Below are 16,433 nucleotides of genomic sequence, written 5' to 3'. Positions count from 1 at the left end.
TTACTTTGGTTTATATTAACTTTTCTAATTAAACACTCATTTTCATTTTAATTGGAGGATGTGGGTCATACCCAACAATTTCGAAATCTTCGAATCTGAAATCGTCTATATTTTTTATTTCATCTTTTCTTGATTCTTTAATTATTAATTTTGGAAAATTTTTAGGAATTCTTTCAAATTGCTCTTTCAATGCATCAATATGATCCAAATAAACATGAGCATCACCCATAGTATGTACAAATTCTCCACATTCAAATCCCACTACATGCGCAATCATTCTAGTCAATAATGCATATGAAGCAATATTAAATGGTACACCCAAACCCATATCACACGATCTTTGATATAATAAACAAGATAATTTTGGCTTTGCTTCAACTTTTGATTGTTTTTCGGAATTTGATTCGGGAGTTGAATTGGGGAAACTTACGTAAAATTGACAAAAGACATGACATGGAGGTAATGCCATTTTAGCAAAATCTGGAGGATTCCATGCAGACATTATAATTCTTCTATCATATGGATTAGTTTTTAGTTTTTTAATAACATCTTGTAATTGATCATAACCTTGACCTTGATAATTTGTATCACAATCAATATATTCTGCACCAAAATGTCTCCATTGAAAACCATAAACTGGTCCCAAATCACCCTCTCTTCTCTCTGTTAATCCTAATTTATCCAAGAATTCTCTCAGTCCATTACCTTCCCATATTTTCACTCCTTTCTCACTCAACAACTTGGCATCCGTAGATCCAGCTACAAACCATAGTAATTCATGTATTATACCTTTTGAAAATACTTTTTTTGTAGTTAATAAAGGAAATGATTCATTTGACAAATCAAATCTTAATTGAGGTGGTGCAAATAATGATAAAGTTCCAGTACCTGTTCTATCTGGTCTATGCTCCCCCTCATCTATTATTTTCTGGCACAAGTCCAAGTAAGCTTGTTCTGCAGGGTTTGGTGACACAGTCATTTGTAGCTTGAAAGTATAGTTGAAGAATTAAAGATGTTGTTTAGTATTATGATTAGTTTATATAAAATCGCGTCTCGTATTTTGAGAAATATTATTTTTATTTACCAAACCAAATCTAACGCGTAGTTAGTATTTCGAGTATTGCCATTCTTGATGTAAGTCTGAGAGCATTATCAAACCGAGTCAATCATCATTCATCATCATTCTTCAAATAGGAACAAAGGATTTTAAGGTCTTTTCATGTCACTTCATTATTAATTTCTTTATTCAATTTAAGAATACAAATACCGTTTACATGGAACCGAAATGACCCTAACAAATTGTCTTTAATTAAACTGATTCTCAATGAAGTCATATATGGAGAAATAAAAACAGTTAGCTTTGATGGTAGTTTGAAATAGAGGAGATTTTGAAATGTTCTTGCAAGTCTATTGAAGCCCCCCACGATCAATAGCGCGATACAGCTCTAATGCAGGTCGCCTGAAGGACAAAGTATAGCCTTGATTCTTTAAAAAGGCGAAACCGTGTTCAGCTCAAATTTAGAAGTCTCACTGACTAGTTGATCCTGACCGTCGTTATAACGAACTTTCATTCATCTAACAAATTATCAACCGTTTCAGAACTAAAAGCTACCATGTCTCAAATTTCTGAAACAAATGTTTCACGTCTCATACAGACCAAACCTTTAATTAACCAGTATTTCGCAATTTCCAAGCGAGGGAGCTTAAACAAATTATCTACAATCTAAATCTTTTAAGTAAAACAATTAATGTTTATTTAGACACTTCAAATCAGTGTCATCATATAAAAGCTATAAATTTATAAAAAATATTATTTTGCCATTGATTCTTCAATTAAATTTATTTAGAACCGAAAACAGCATCTGAAGCTTTTTGAGCAAATGATTTGTCATTTTCTGATGTTCCTTTACCAGCAAGGTCATCTAATTTATCAGTAGCTTGATCTTTGAATGATTCTGGAGTACTTTTTTGAGATTCTGGAGTTAATTTACTTTCTAATTTGTCTCCAACTGATTTTCTACCGGCGTCACTCATTGTAATTGTAATTGATTATTTGTTTTGTTTTTGGTTATGTTATTGAATTATTTAAATTTTTCGAGGATTATGCATACTTTGAAGCTGTATTTATATTGCAAAAATTTGGTCTTGTTCGAATTTGAATTTTTAATTAGTTTGCTATAGTTGCAAATTAAAGTTTGTTAAATTTACACGAAAACTTTAAACTTTTCAATACATTCTAATTTGTTTCGAAATTTTATATGAAGATTACTATCAATTGTGGAACGTAATAAATTAAATGACCCAATAATTTGCATGTCAAACACACTTTGTGGATTTGTTTATTGATATAATTACTTCATTTGGAATGAAGAAAAATCGAGAATCATGAAGGATAATTTAAGTTTGTATGAATACCACTTAATATTTTTGTTTTTGATTGCTACTCCTTTAATTAAAAGGAAAATTTTATGTAAGGAATGTTAAAGCTAAACACTTTGAATACAAATTTATCACTTTAATTCATAGAAATAGCAATGTTAATTTAATTACAAAAAGAAAAGACTCAGTACAATTAAGGATTTTAAATGATGTTAGACGAAATTCCACAAATCACAGTTTTGTTGGTAAGACCAAAACTTTGTATTACAAGACTACGTAATAGAAACAATTCCTCGAAATGAATGACGTGTTAAATGTTTTCGATTCTAAACACTCGTACCTTACCTTTTTGCTCGAATTTTGTCTTAAAAATGTGGAGTAAAATTAAAATTGGTTAGATATTGCGTAAATCGATCTTAGATTAATGTGACACATGATTCGTAAATGACAATAATGCTCGTTAGCTAAGAATGGTATGGACAAAAAAGGTTATGGTTAGCCCCCACGTCTTGTTATACTTTTCCACCAATTCTATTTTTGACATCTTTCTTGTTGATAATCATTTCATATAATAACCAGTGAAAAAAATTCCTTATTTTGCATCAAGATTCATTGTAAATTCATCAGGAGTCCAACAATTAACGAAATAACTATACTTGCAACCACCAGAAGTATTTGAACCATTTTGGTTCCACTAATATGCACTTTGATTCAGCAATCAATAAAGGTTTTTCTTTCAGGTCAAATGGTAAGGTTTCTAGATATCCCCCTATTACTACTTTTCTACCTTTTGCTTCTTGAACTTTAGCATGTAATACCACTGTACTTTGTGGTGGGGCTTGATTCTTAAAATCGATTGATAATTTTGCAGTTACTCCCTTTCGTGATGGTAGCAATGGAAATCCAGCTGAACATAATCCTTCGTCCAATATAGTTGAGATGATTCCATTATGTATTTGACCATCTTGACTTATCAACTTATCACCTAAATGATAAAAACTTGTTAATTCCCCCTTTTTCTCATTTATAAATACAATGGGGTCTATCTCCATTAAATCAGGTCCAAACAATAATCCCGTATTAACATAATTATTATGATGTTGTTGTGGAAAGGCTTTACTTGAAGTATATTGTCTTAATTCGGGATTATTTAATAAAGATTGGTATTCTTGGGTTGATTCTATTTGTTCTATAACTGACTTATTGATATTTGATATTTTACGATTTTCTAAGTGATCTTTCCTCCAAATTTTTGGAAATGATGCAAATCCTATACCGAAAGCTACTAAAGGTATCACTTTACGTACAGTTCCTCTGAACATATCTAATTCGGTTTAAACTTTTCTTTAATGATAATCGATCTAAAGGTTGGTATCGGTAAAAGGAGAGAAAAATAAGCGACCAGATGGTAGCCAAAAATTTTGGTAAGATCAGAATGTTAATTTTCCAGGAGATGAGATATTGTTTGATTATATTAATTTCTACAGAAAATCATCCATTTTTGAAGGATTACATATAATGGGAAATAAATCAAAGGGTGTGAAACGCCCGAATAGTGAACTGTTGAAACCAGTTGATAAGAATTTGAAAAAAGCGAAATACAATAACAGAAAACAGAATCTTCCTTCACCCCCATCGGAAGATGAGCCATTACAAGAATCAGAAGAAAGTAGCGATGAATTATCCATAAGTGAAGAAGATGACGACTTGGATGAAGTATCTGAAAAGGAAGAAGAAGACGAATTGGACGAATTAGATGACTTAGATGACTTAGATGAAGAAGTAGCAGAGACTGAGGAAGCTCCACAAGAAGAAGATGATGATGAGGAAGTGTTTGTGGAAGAAGATTCACCTAAAACTGTAGATCCAAATAAAAAATCGTCCAAGGAACAACATTCAGAGCAAAGAAAATTATTAAGTGATCGTAAACTACAAAGAAAATCAGGAGCTCAAGTTCAAGATATTAAAAAATTATGGGAAAAATTAAGAGTTACTAAACCAACACCATCAAAACAACAACGTGACAAGTTATGTGATGAAATCTGGGACCTTTCTCATGATGTCATAAACGATTTGGTTTTGAAGCATGATGCATCAAGAGTTGTGCAAACTTTAATTAAATATTCTAGTAAAGATAGAAGAGATAAAATTGTCAATTCTTTGAAAGGGTCATTTTACCAATTGGCCACCTCAGCCTATGGGAAATATTTATTGATCAAGATTTTACATTATGGATCGAAGGAGTCTAGAGCAGTTATCGTTAATGAATTGCATGGTAAATTACGTAAATTGATGAGACATAAAGAAGGAGCTTATGTAGTGGAAGACTTATTTGTCTTATATTCATCTGCTGAACAGAAACAACAAATGATTAGAGAATTTTGGGGTAGTGAGTATGCAGTTTTCAAAGACTCAGGTAAGGATAAAACCGTACTTGACGTCATTCATGAGTCAAGTGAGAAGAAACAATTGATAATGCAAAATTTATATGGAACTATCAAAGCATCAGTGGAAAAAGGTTCAACAGGTTTTCAAATATTGCACGCAGCTATGAGAGAATACGTTACCGTTTTAATAGATGATATTGATTCAAATGATTCTGCAATAAGAGATTTTATAGATTTATTAAGTGAACAATTCTCAGAATTAGTTCATACACAAGAAGGTTCTGAAGTTGCTTGTACTTTACTCGCTTTAGCTAATGCCAAAGAAAGGAAAGGTCTTGTTAAAAGTTTAAAAGTACATAAAAATGAGTTGATCAAAAATGAATATGGAAATGTAGTTTTAATTACTTTGTTCATGGTAGTTGATGATACCGTTTTAACGTACAAATCATTTGGAAGTGAAATGTTCACCCCAGAATTATTACCTGAATTAATTGAAAACAAATTTTCTAGAAGACCGATTTTGTATATATTAAAAGGTTTAGATGGGAGATATTTTGCACCGAATGTGAAAAAAGCATTAATAAGATATGAAAAACTTGCCTACCAAAAAACGTCGAAGAAGGATAAGAACACAAGGAGACAGGAGTTACTTGAAAAATCAATTGAACCAATATATAAAGCATTACTTTCAACTGAAGATTTTGAAAGTCTTTTAACTAAAAATATGGCTATACAGTCAATCACAGAACTTATTAATACACCAACCACGAATGAAAAAGTAAACAAAACTTACAGACCACAATTAATACAGAAAATTTTTGATAAAACCATCAAGGGGGATGTTCTAGAAGATTATCATTTATTAAACAAAATACCATTCGTTTCCAGATCTATTAAGTCATTGATTCAAGGTAATACCTACAAATTTGACAATGATTCTAAAAAGGTCATAGAGATTGAAGACGCTGAGCTTATACCGGGCACAGGAGTAGAATTTGCTGAGAAACTAGTTGATGAGGTAATAGATAATGTTAAATTAAACGATTGGATTATTGGTCAGCCTGCGTTTGTATTAGTCAACGCTTTAGAAGTTTTACAACTTGCAGATTCCAAGAAAGCTAAAATTTTGAAGGATCAATTAAAGAAACAAAAGAAAAATTTATCAAAGGATGATAAAGGTTCTAAACTCTTATTAGAATTTATTTAGTTCCATAGATTATAGCATTGCTTCATCAGCATCCATTTCTTCTTCATCACTAAATTCATCTTCACTTTCTTCATTGTCTTGTACGTCTTCATCAAATATGGACAGTCTGTGACTTAGTTTCCTGTCCAATCTCGTAGTAGATACTTTCTCTAGTGGATGAACCTCTTCCACATCATCTTCATCATTTTGGGATTCGTATTCGCCGTCTGAATTTTCTATTTTTTCATTTACAATTTCTTCTGTTTCATCCTCATCTTCCTCTTCCTGTTGGTCATCGATTTCTGGTCGAATAGTTATTGCGTCTTCATCGATTGATTTTTCATCTGCTTCAAATTCCTGAAACCATTCCAATTTACTATTACATCTCAAACATAAAACATCTTCTCCGCTTGTTTTTTTAACATTGAATTGTGTTGCAATACAGACATAACAGAACACGTGCCCACAATTAGTTATGCATGCATTAGTTACTGGGCCAGCTGTTGTGAAAACTCTACCACCTGATTGGGAAGCTTTTTCGTTATTATAATGACATATTGCACACTCCAGTACTGGTAAGTTCGAAAAGCGAGTGATTAATTTTGAGTCAACATCGATTGAATTGGTTGAGTCTTTAGGATTAGGGTTTGTTGTTTTTGAAATGATTTTTCTAGTAAACTTCCTTATCTTTTTTAATTGTAGAAGTGGTAACAAAAATACCAAAAATTCAGTCATGACATTCCATACTAATTGTCTGTTTTGAAACTCATAATTTACATTACTTCCATTAAATTTCAATAAATCTGATATTACTGGGGTTTCTGTTATCCGTAGCACTCTTCGTATGACTGAGGGATATCTACCACTAACAAGAAACATTGTGAAGTTCACTAAATTTATAATTTTAAAAGTATTATCACATTTTGTCAATATTTCAGTTCTATTGTTGATTATTTTATTTTTTAGCTTGCTTAAGAATGAATCTGTTTCTTCCGACAGTTCAGATTCATCGATTTGATATAGTTTTGTCTCTAGTCTTTTATATAAATAAGTCCCTACCAAAAATGCCAATAACAATGATTTTTTATTAAACCCAATAATTTTACCAGTTTTTGCATCACTCAATTTTAAGTTCTGTAATGCATCTCCGTAAGATGATCCCGACTTCCATACAGTTAATCTGAATATCAACAAATTCAACAATAATGAGTAAGTTTCAGGATGTTTATTGAATGAAAATTTGCCGAAAAATGAATTATCATTGTTGTCATGAAGCTGGAAAATTGAAGATAATTGATCCTTGAGTAAAGAAAAGAGTTCTGAATCTAGTATATTAGCATCTAGTTGCGATACCCTAGACGAAGGGTATGATATAGGATGCATGATTCGTCTTGATATAATTAGATGAATACAACTTCTCCACATAATTATTAATTTTTTTTGCGCTAAATCCGACTAGTAGTGAAAACTTTAAAGAGCATACATATTTTACAACTAAAGAAAGTATCGCTAAATAGGATTATATCATTATAGCATTCGTTAGGTTTTCATTATACGTAATATATCATAAGCAACTTCTTTGATCAAGACGGAAGAACTTTGACTTTCTTTCAAAGTTTGTAAAGCCTTTTCAATTAGCTCAAACATTTCAATTTTTTCTTTTAGTTTCAGATTTTGAAAATCATCATCGTGAACAACATGATTAAGTATAAACTTCAAAATTTTTAAAAGCAGTAGCTGAATGACAGAATTTTGATTATAACTTTTAAATTTGTTTAGTAAATTTTGAACAATTGTGACCTGCAGCATTGTTTTTACTAATCCTTCATTGATTGTAATTAATTGTAAATATGCATCAAGAACTGATTCAAAATTTGAAACTTTTGGTAGAAGAAAACCAGAAGCAAGACAACTATCAGCGAAAGGTGTACCTAATTTGACAGATTTTGGATTTAATTGGTATAAATGAAGTAATGATTCTAAAGCATTTGATTGCCAGTATGGATCAAATAATAAATTATAATACAAACTGATGATATCATATTTTCGGATTTTAGCTCTTACTGATCTGTCACAATACGCTAGTTCACACATGATTGGTAATATAAATTGACGAAATGGTAAATTTAGGATTGAAAGATTTTTTAAATAAGGAACAGCTCCCATATCAACAAATTCAGCTTCTTTTGCATAATTTAATGAAAGACAGTTATAAATAACAGGAGCCAAAATATTTATCACTTCTTTATATCGAGGATTAGTTGGAATATATTGCTCTAATAATTTCATCAAAAACTCCAAAATATCGGCCTTATACAAATATTTTAATACTTCTGTAATGCAAGACATTGACTTAATAAACTTCAAAAGCTGTAATTGCTGAGAAAAAATCAAATTATCAAATGTTTTTGTTAACAATTTGAAAAGATCGACACTTGAAATTGATATTCTTACCTTAGCTTCTGCTTGGCCAAAATATTTGATGACATCAACAATTTTAGCTATTGAAGTATCCATGATTTTTGCTGACACAATGTCATTCTTACCATTTTTCAGCAACCTTTTCAATAAAACTGCAAACCAAAATAAAACTCCATGCTTAGATAAAATTCTGCACAAATCAGATTTTGATCTACTTACATCTCTACTCAAAATGTTGTAAATTGTATCCACTGCAACTAAAGGAAAAGTAGCATTATGATCAAAATCTTCTTCCAAAAGTTTAGCAACAACCCTCATACCACCACATGAAACAAACATTGATAAAGCATTATTTGATGTACTTAAACAGTTAATAAATCTAGCGACTTCAAGTCTGACTCTTAAATCATAAGCTGAACTTCTAAATTGGGCCACGATGGGGATCCCACCTAAGAAGCAAAAATTTTCCAATTGACCAACATTATTTTCAAAAATATAGTTAAGTACAGCTAAAGTATGATACCACAATTGATTTTGTTTTGGTAATTCATTTTGAGACTCTAAAAGTTCAACTAAACAAAGTGTACCATGATCACGAATAAATGTGTCATGCAGAAATGGATATTTTTTTATTAAATGAAGCATTCTACCAGTGACTTTTATAAGTGAATCAGCATTTTCAATATCTTCAAAGTGAATTCGCTCCAATTTTCGAGTTAATTTGACCACTAGGTACTCCATTTTGACTTGAATTTCCAATTCATTTGTATCAAAATTATCTATTTCAAGTTCTAAAAATGGATCTTTTTCTTCGGTATCATCAGTTTGTTGATCTTCCTTCTTCACTAAAAGTTGTTCAAAATTTGTGGTTGTGAGTATTATAGATTCCTTTTCATCTTGCTCTTGAAATTTATTCAAAAGATCGTTTTTTGATAAATGAGTTTTAATAGGTGGTTTAGAACTTGTGCTGATGTTTTCCAAATCAATTGCATCGATATTTATCAAACTGGGGATAGATGATTTTTGTATGATTTTCTTACGATTTGAATTTTGATTTAGCCATTGATGCTTGAGTAATAAATTTGCACTAATTCGTAAATTTGGTTGTTTTTGAAAACACTCCATCAAAAAATCCCTTGCTAACGATGAAATATTCTTAGGCAATGGGGGTCGTTCATCAGTTCCTATCGCGTGTAAAGTAGCCATTGCATTCAATTCATGATATGGTGGATTCATTGTAAATAATTCGATAATTGTAGCACCTAATGACCAAATATCTGATGCTGTACATAAACCATCTCCACCTAGAATTGTTTCAGGAGCCATCCAATTGGGTGTACCAACCACCGTATGATGTTGTGAGTTCACTTTCGATGCAACTCCAAAATCAGCTAACTTCACTTGGTTGTCCTCAGTCAATAAAACATTTGCAGCTTTAACATCTCTGTGAACCACACCTTGTTCATGCAAGTAAGATAATCCCCTTAAAATTTCTCTGACATAACCAATAACTTGCGGTTCTGGAAATCCCACTTTTTGTTTCTTATACAATTGTCTCAATGAACCTTTTGAACAATATTCCAATATTACATTCAACGAATAATTATCTTTAACAAAGCCGTGATATTTTACTATGTTAGGGTGCTTCAAAATTTTCAAAAGATCAATTTCACCCATTAATACAGCTACATCCTGATCTTTTTCTAGCCTTATTTGCTTTATTGCTACTATTTGACCATTCACCAAATTTTTAGCCTTATACACACTTGCAAATGCACCATTACCAATTAATGATGTAAATTCAAAATTATTTATTCCCAGTCGATTGAACTCAACAAATTTTGATTTACTTTTTTGAGCTGGCGTTAATGAAATCTGAACCGAACTATTCTTTTTTGATCTTGGTGTCGATTTGAAAGGTTCTTCAAATAATTTTACTGGTTGTAAAATGCCCATGTGATTTCTTTTATGATCTTCTCGTACCAATGGTGTAGTGATATGATTCTCTTTGTCGCTGTCCCCCTCATGCAGTTCTTTAGCTTTTGTTTCAGTGACCGAATGAAATTGTAGTCTTTGAACATAAGGAGATGGAGATTCAACATCTTCAACATCTTTAAACACTATAGCAGAACCTGAATTTGAAAATTTAGAAAATGACAATTCATCAAAATCCGCATCAATTTCAACATTTTCTTGATACTTTAAAAGCAATGACTTCTTACTCTCAGATTTAACACTTCTAGAGGGGCTTCCATGTTGTTGATATGATGACGCGGTTTTAGTCAGTAAGGGTATTGGAATATTGCCAGCCTCGTCCAAATTTGAAAAATGATGACCAGATATCAGCATATTGTTATATGATCATGGTATCAGCTTCGGATCTGAGTCTTGAATAATACAACACTTCGTAGTTGTTTGCAGATTCTTTACCAATGTAATTGGTTGTAAAAAAATTGAAGTTTATGTTTACTTTTAGTTTTGTTTATAGTCAGATTTTGTGTCATATCATGAAATGAATTTCACGACGAAGACATAGAGTACTGAATTATACTACAACAAATAGACTTTAGATCTAATAAAAGTAGTAAAAGTAGAAACAATATACAACATTTATCTCGTGTAAATTAAACAATTTTATATAAGTCATCTAAGCTACTTCGATTAACAACTTACCGTTTGGTTTGTTACCATTAAACAACAAATTCCAAATTTTTGGAATTTCTGATAACTTTTGCTCAGGTGAATCACCCTTCAATTTCTCGATATGAATTGAATCATCAACATCTATCTTCTTTTCTTTAATTGCATCACTTAAAATTTTTATAGCTTCTGGGAATTTCTCTTTATATTTAAAAACCAAAAATCCTTCAACAGTAATACATTGGGCAACAATGTCAAACCATGTGGTAACATATGATTCTTTTGGATCATTATATCCTGAAATTGCTCCACATGCTGCCACTCTACCAAATTCTTTCATCTTGGTTAAGAGAAAGGACAAAATTTGACCCCCTACGTTATCATAATAGACATCCACATACGAGTCACCCAAAAAGTTGTTAATTTTATCTTGATAATCAGAATCTTTATAATTAACACATAAGTCAGCACCTAGTCTTTCTACCCATTTACATTTTTCTTCTGATCCAGCTAAACCAATAACTTTTGATGCCCCTAATAAATGTTTAGAAATTTGAACAACAGTTGATCCAACTGCTCCTGAAGCAGCTGAAACACATACAATTGGACCTTTCCCCTTTTCTGGTTTCTCCTTTAAATATTTACCCAATTGGCCTGCTTCAGTAAGGCCAAAAAATGCAGTTAATGAAGTCATTCCCAATACAGACAAGTAATAAGATAATGGTAAACCTGATTTCGTATCAATTTTATTAAGTATTTTAGCCTCTGGTATTATTGCGAAATCAGCCCAATCAATACGACCACTAACAATATCTCCTTTTGAATATTTTTCAGATGTTGACTTTAAAACTTCACCCAATCCAAAAGATTCCATAACATTTCCTTCATAAACTGGCGGAATGTAGCTTCTTGCATTATTTCCTTGTTTTCTTAACCAAGTTCTTTGTGTTGGATCATTAGATAATAGCAAAGTCTTGATTAATAACTCACCATTTTTCAAATTCTCATTTAATTTGACGGTTTTTACACTGAATGTAGAATCGGGTTTTGATGTATCTGTGATGATTTCACCATCACCTTCTGGTAATCTTTCAAAAATTACTTGAGTAGCTTCTGTTGGTAAAGACATTTGAGAATTAATCACTTTGCAATTGTTTGTTGCTGCTTATGCTTCAACTTAAGACACATGTTGTGAAAATCATCCTAGTATATATAGTAAATTTGATTAATTTGCTATAATGGTAACATGATTCTGATAGTTCATAGCAATTATTGTAAAACAAAAGTTTAGACTCAAAAACTCAAAAAAAAGACTAAAATTTTGTGCGATCAAATTACACTATAGAAGTTATGAATGTTCTAAAAGAAAAGCTTACTCGATACAAATTTTGATGCAATTTTTATTAAGCTAATATGTTATGAATCTATTAAAGCGTTATACTTCATGTTAAATGTTAATTAAATTAATCCCTTTGCATTCAATATTTCGGCAATTAATATCCCCGATCCAGCAGCTCCAATAATGGTATTATGTGATAATACAACCATTTTGAAATCTAACAAAGAATCTTCTCTTATTCTTCCAACAGATACTCCATATCCATTGTCTCTTTCCCTATCTAATCTTGGTTGTGGTCTGTCTTGTTGTTCCAAGACATGTATAGTTTGTTTTGGTGCTGAATGACAACCTAATTTTGATGCTTCACAAACGTAATCTGATAAGACTTTTTTTACTTCATCAACCGATGGTGCTGGTCTGTTCTTGAATCTCAACGATATACATTCTGTATGACCATCAATGACTGGTACTCTATTACATTGAGCACTTACTTTCATATCATCTTCTGGGATATTCACTATTTCACTACGTTCCTTGTTTATTGATCCTAAAATTTTTTTAGTTTCCCATTCTAGTTTGTCTTCCTCTCCACTAATGTATGGTACAATGTTGTCCAAAATATCCATACCTGAAACACCTGGTGAGAATCCAGCACCAGATATAGCTTGTAAAGTTGTAGCTGTCAAGGCATCTATTGGACCAAATTTATCAACCAAAGGCTTCAATGGTGCAACTAGACCAGCAGTTGAACAATTGGATATACAAATAAGGTACCCCGTGTTTTTACCTTCTGCCTTTGCTTTTTTAACTTTTGATTCAACAATATCCAAATGTTCAGGATTTACAATTGGCACTACTAATGGAACATCTTTTTCTCTTCTATAATTTTTAGCATTCGATATAACAGCTAATCCTGCTTCTACAAAAGCTTTTTCAACTTCACCAGCTACGTCAGAATCTAAACCTGAAAACACCACATCACAATCTTTGAAATTCCCTTCTGGTTTACACTCTTGAACTTGAATATTATGAACTGATTGAGGTAAAATATCAGTTTGTTTCCAATTTACTGCATCTTTGTACGATTTACCAGCTGATCTTGATGAAGCTCCTAAAGCATGAATTTCAAAATCAGGATGTTGTGATAATAATAGTATAAATCTTTGGCCCACAGAACCTGTAGCTCCTAACACACCAGCTTTTTTGACCATATTGAGTTAATTGAATTATTTGAGTTGTTAAGTGTAAAGAGTATGATTGTATTTTGAAAATTTATTTTTCAGTATGACTTTGTTTCTTTTTTTAGTCTTACGTAATATTGCAAAAATGAATCATAATTTTAAAATAAGATCTGAAACAATCAAATACAATTCAAGTGATTTCAAGATAAATCGAATTAGACCCGTGAGATCAAACTATGTTAGGCAATGAATAGCACGTAATAGCTTGAGATCAATGCTTGAATTTGAAAAATTTTTGATCTGCTGAGTTTTGCACATAATTTTTTTTTTAACAAACTTCTCTTCTGTCCATAGTAATTGAGTAGTTTTCAAAATCTTGCCGTTTATTCTATCGGGAGATTTGTAGTCTGCTTTTGTCAATCACATCAAGACTTTAGATCTACTTCATCATAAATGGATTGCTCGATCCCAATATAACACTTACAAAGAGTTGGTTGGTAGCGTACGATTTTGATTTTGTCGGTGTTTTTTTTGGGGCGCGTTATTCAAATTGAGAAATGATGATTTTGAAATTAATATATCTTTCAATTAACACTTAGATCATCCTACCACACATCAGTCATGGTTAATACTGATTTTGAAAGAATTTTTCTAAACCAATCAAGAGCAAGCGGTCGTTTGCGTATAGCAGACTCGGGTCTTGGTTGGAAAGCTACTAATAACCCAACAAGTAATGGTTCAACATCAAATCAACAACCATTTTTATTACCAAGAGAAGAAATAATAGTGGCAACTTGGTCTCGAGGTTCAAAAGGATATGAACTAAGAATTCAAACTAAAAATAAAGGAGTTGTAATTTTAGATGGATTTCATGTTGATGATTTTGCACAATTAAAACAAGAATTAACTAGAAATTTTCATATAAATTTAGAACATAAAGAACATTCATTAAGAGGTTGGAATTGGGGTAAGACTGATTTAGCAAGAAATGAGTTAATATTTAATGTAAATAACAAACCATCTTTTGAAATTCCTTATGATTCTATTTCAAATTCAAATTTAACTGGTAAAAACGAAGTAGCCGTTGAATTCAATCTTGATGGAGGTAAAGATAAACTTGGAGATGAAGTAGTTGAGATGAGATTTTATGTTCCTGGAACAACAATGGATCTAGAAACAAAAATCATTAAAAATGAAGATGGTGAAGAAGAAGAAATTGTTGAAACCAACCCTGATTCTGAACAAAATGCAGCACAAGTGTTTTATGAACAATTGAAAGATAAAGCAGATATTGGACAAATTGCTGGTGAAGCAATTGTTTCTTTCAGTGATGCATTATTCCTAACACCAAGAGGACGTTATGATATTGATATGTATTCTAATTCTTTAAGATTAAGAGGTAAAACATATGATTATAAAATACAATATGAACAGATTGAACGTATATTTTCATTACCTAAACCGGATGAAGTTCATCATTTAATGATAATACAAATTGATCCACCATTAAGACAAGGTCAAACAAGATATCCATTTTTAGTATTACAATTTGTAAGAGATGAAGAAACTGAATTAGAATTAAATTTAAGTGATGAAGAATTTGAAGAAAAATATAAAAATAGATTAAAAAAATCATATGATGCTCCAACTCATATAGTGATGGCTCATTGTCTACGTGGATTAACTGAAAAAAGATTAATTACTCCAGGATCTTTCCAATCTAGATTTTTACAACCAGGTATAACATGTTCTGTAAAAGCTTCAGAAGGTTATTTATTTCCTTTAGAAAGATGTTTCCTATTTGTCACAAAACCAACGTTATACATTCCATATAGTGAAATAAGTAATATAGTAATGTCAAGAACAGGTGGAGGTGTTTCAGCTTCAAGAACATTTGATTTAGAAATTAATATTGTAAATTCAAATCAAAAACATATTTTTGGAAGTATAGATAGAGAAGAACAAGAAAATATTGAAAGATTTTGTAAAGAAAAAAATATTAGAGTTAAAAATGAAGAAAAAATTGCAAAACAAAGATTAGCTAAAGCATTAGAACAAGAAGCAGATATGGATGATGATGATGGAGATGTTGATATGGGAAGTGCTGGAGATGATGATGAAGATGAAGATAATGATTTTCAATCTGATTCTGATTCAGATGTTGCTGAAGAATTTGATAGTGATGCTCAAGATTCAAGTGGAGATGATGAAGGAGGAGAAAATGATAATAATGGACCACCAACTAAAAAAGCAAAAAATTAATCAAGTAAATGTAATTATAATAAAGTTCAAAAAGCTAAGCTTTTAATGTTTTCGCTTATGTTTTGATGGGATATTGAATAACAATAAATCTCATTTCTCTCTTTCAAATTTACTCGAAATTTCTGACATTTCCATAATTGGACTGCAAAGGATTTTCAATACGGTGATATATAATATTTTATTATATAATGTACAGTTTTTAAAAGCTTAAATGGAAATGTCATATCAATTTGAAAAATGATAAATGTGGCCGCCAAACATATAACAATATCATGAGCTAATTGTAAGTGATGATGCACCTTATTGTTCCTAAGATTGATTTTTCCCTGATCTAAAATTAAAACTCAAAAATTTCTTTTGTTTATTATTCTGCTTTAATTTTTCATTGTTTCAGAGTGTTTCAGATTTTCTTTCCATTTCAAATAAATTCCTGAGCGTTTTCAATACATGAAAATATATAGAAAAGAGAAAAAATACAGAGAGAAAGGGATAATTCAGAACTGAAATCGGACTTTATGAAATGTAATGTTTAGGGTTTTAGGATACTTCCATAATTAGGCTAATTTAAATTAAAAAGCTTGTTAGTTTTTGTGAGATCATCAAATTAAGTCTCATGTTTTGTCTTCTTTTTTTAAAAG

General features: G+C 31.1%; 8 protein-coding genes across 8 annotated transcripts; 2 read left to right on the top strand and 6 right to left on the bottom strand. All coding sequences in view use genetic code 12, as the record gives it.

Moving 5' to 3' along the window:
- Positions 1–28: 28 nt before the first annotated feature.
- Positions 29–979, bottom strand: CDC21 (thymidylate synthase; the record flags this gene model as incomplete). The annotated part of the gene is made up of 1 exon (XM_051757813.1): positions 29–979. The coding sequence occupies one exon, from the start codon at positions 977–979 to the stop codon at positions 29–31; it is 951 nt and encodes a 316-aa protein (XP_051614501.1).
- Positions 980–3,029: 2,050 nt separating this feature from the next.
- KGF55_003059 (uncharacterized protein) lies at positions 3,030–3,701 on the bottom strand (the record flags this gene model as incomplete). Its single annotated transcript, XM_051757812.1, has 1 exon — positions 3,030–3,701. One exon carries the CDS (start codon positions 3,699–3,701, stop codon positions 3,030–3,032), a length of 672 nt encoding a protein of 223 aa, XP_051614500.1.
- Positions 3,702–3,897: 196 nt separating this feature from the next.
- Positions 3,898–5,973, top strand: KGF55_003058 (uncharacterized protein; the record flags this gene model as incomplete). Its single annotated transcript, XM_051757811.1, has 1 exon — positions 3,898–5,973. One exon carries the CDS (start codon positions 3,898–3,900, stop codon positions 5,971–5,973), a length of 2,076 nt encoding a protein of 691 aa, XP_051614499.1.
- Positions 5,974–5,982: 9 nt separating this feature from the next.
- PEX2 (ubiquitin-protein ligase peroxin 2) lies at positions 5,983–7,335 on the bottom strand (the record flags this gene model as incomplete). The annotated part of the gene is made up of 1 exon (XM_051757810.1): positions 5,983–7,335. One exon carries the CDS (start codon positions 7,333–7,335, stop codon positions 5,983–5,985), a length of 1,353 nt encoding a protein of 450 aa, XP_051614498.1.
- Positions 7,336–7,491: 156 nt separating this feature from the next.
- CDC15 (serine/threonine protein kinase) lies at positions 7,492–10,722 on the bottom strand (the record flags this gene model as incomplete). Its single annotated transcript, XM_051757808.1, has 1 exon — positions 7,492–10,722. One exon carries the CDS (start codon positions 10,720–10,722, stop codon positions 7,492–7,494), a length of 3,231 nt encoding a protein of 1,076 aa, XP_051614497.1.
- Positions 10,723–11,020: 298 nt separating this feature from the next.
- On the bottom strand, positions 11,021–12,142 carry KGF55_003055 (uncharacterized protein; the record flags this gene model as incomplete). The annotated part of the gene is made up of 1 exon (XM_051757807.1): positions 11,021–12,142. The coding sequence occupies one exon, from the start codon at positions 12,140–12,142 to the stop codon at positions 11,021–11,023; it is 1,122 nt and encodes a 373-aa protein (XP_051614496.1).
- A 329-nt stretch (positions 12,143–12,471) lies between these two features.
- HOM2 (aspartate-semialdehyde dehydrogenase) lies at positions 12,472–13,563 on the bottom strand (the record flags this gene model as incomplete). The annotated part of the gene is made up of 1 exon (XM_051757806.1): positions 12,472–13,563. The coding sequence occupies one exon, from the start codon at positions 13,561–13,563 to the stop codon at positions 12,472–12,474; it is 1,092 nt and encodes a 363-aa protein (XP_051614495.1).
- A 591-nt stretch (positions 13,564–14,154) lies between these two features.
- On the top strand, positions 14,155–15,795 carry POB3 (FACT complex subunit; the record flags this gene model as incomplete). The annotated part of the gene is made up of 1 exon (XM_051757805.1): positions 14,155–15,795. One exon carries the CDS (start codon positions 14,155–14,157, stop codon positions 15,793–15,795), a length of 1,641 nt encoding a protein of 546 aa, XP_051614494.1.
- Positions 15,796–16,433: the final 638 nt, after the last annotated feature.

The sequence above is a fragment of the Candida pseudojiufengensis genome (genome assembly GCF_024610245.1).
Source record: "Candida pseudojiufengensis strain CBS 10847 chromosome Unknown scaffold4, whole genome shotgun sequence".
NCBI classification, from domain to species: domain Eukaryota; kingdom Fungi; phylum Ascomycota; class Pichiomycetes; order Serinales; family Debaryomycetaceae; genus Lodderomyces; species Lodderomyces pseudojiufengensis.
This window is presented reverse-complemented; position numbering and strand designations above follow the sequence as displayed.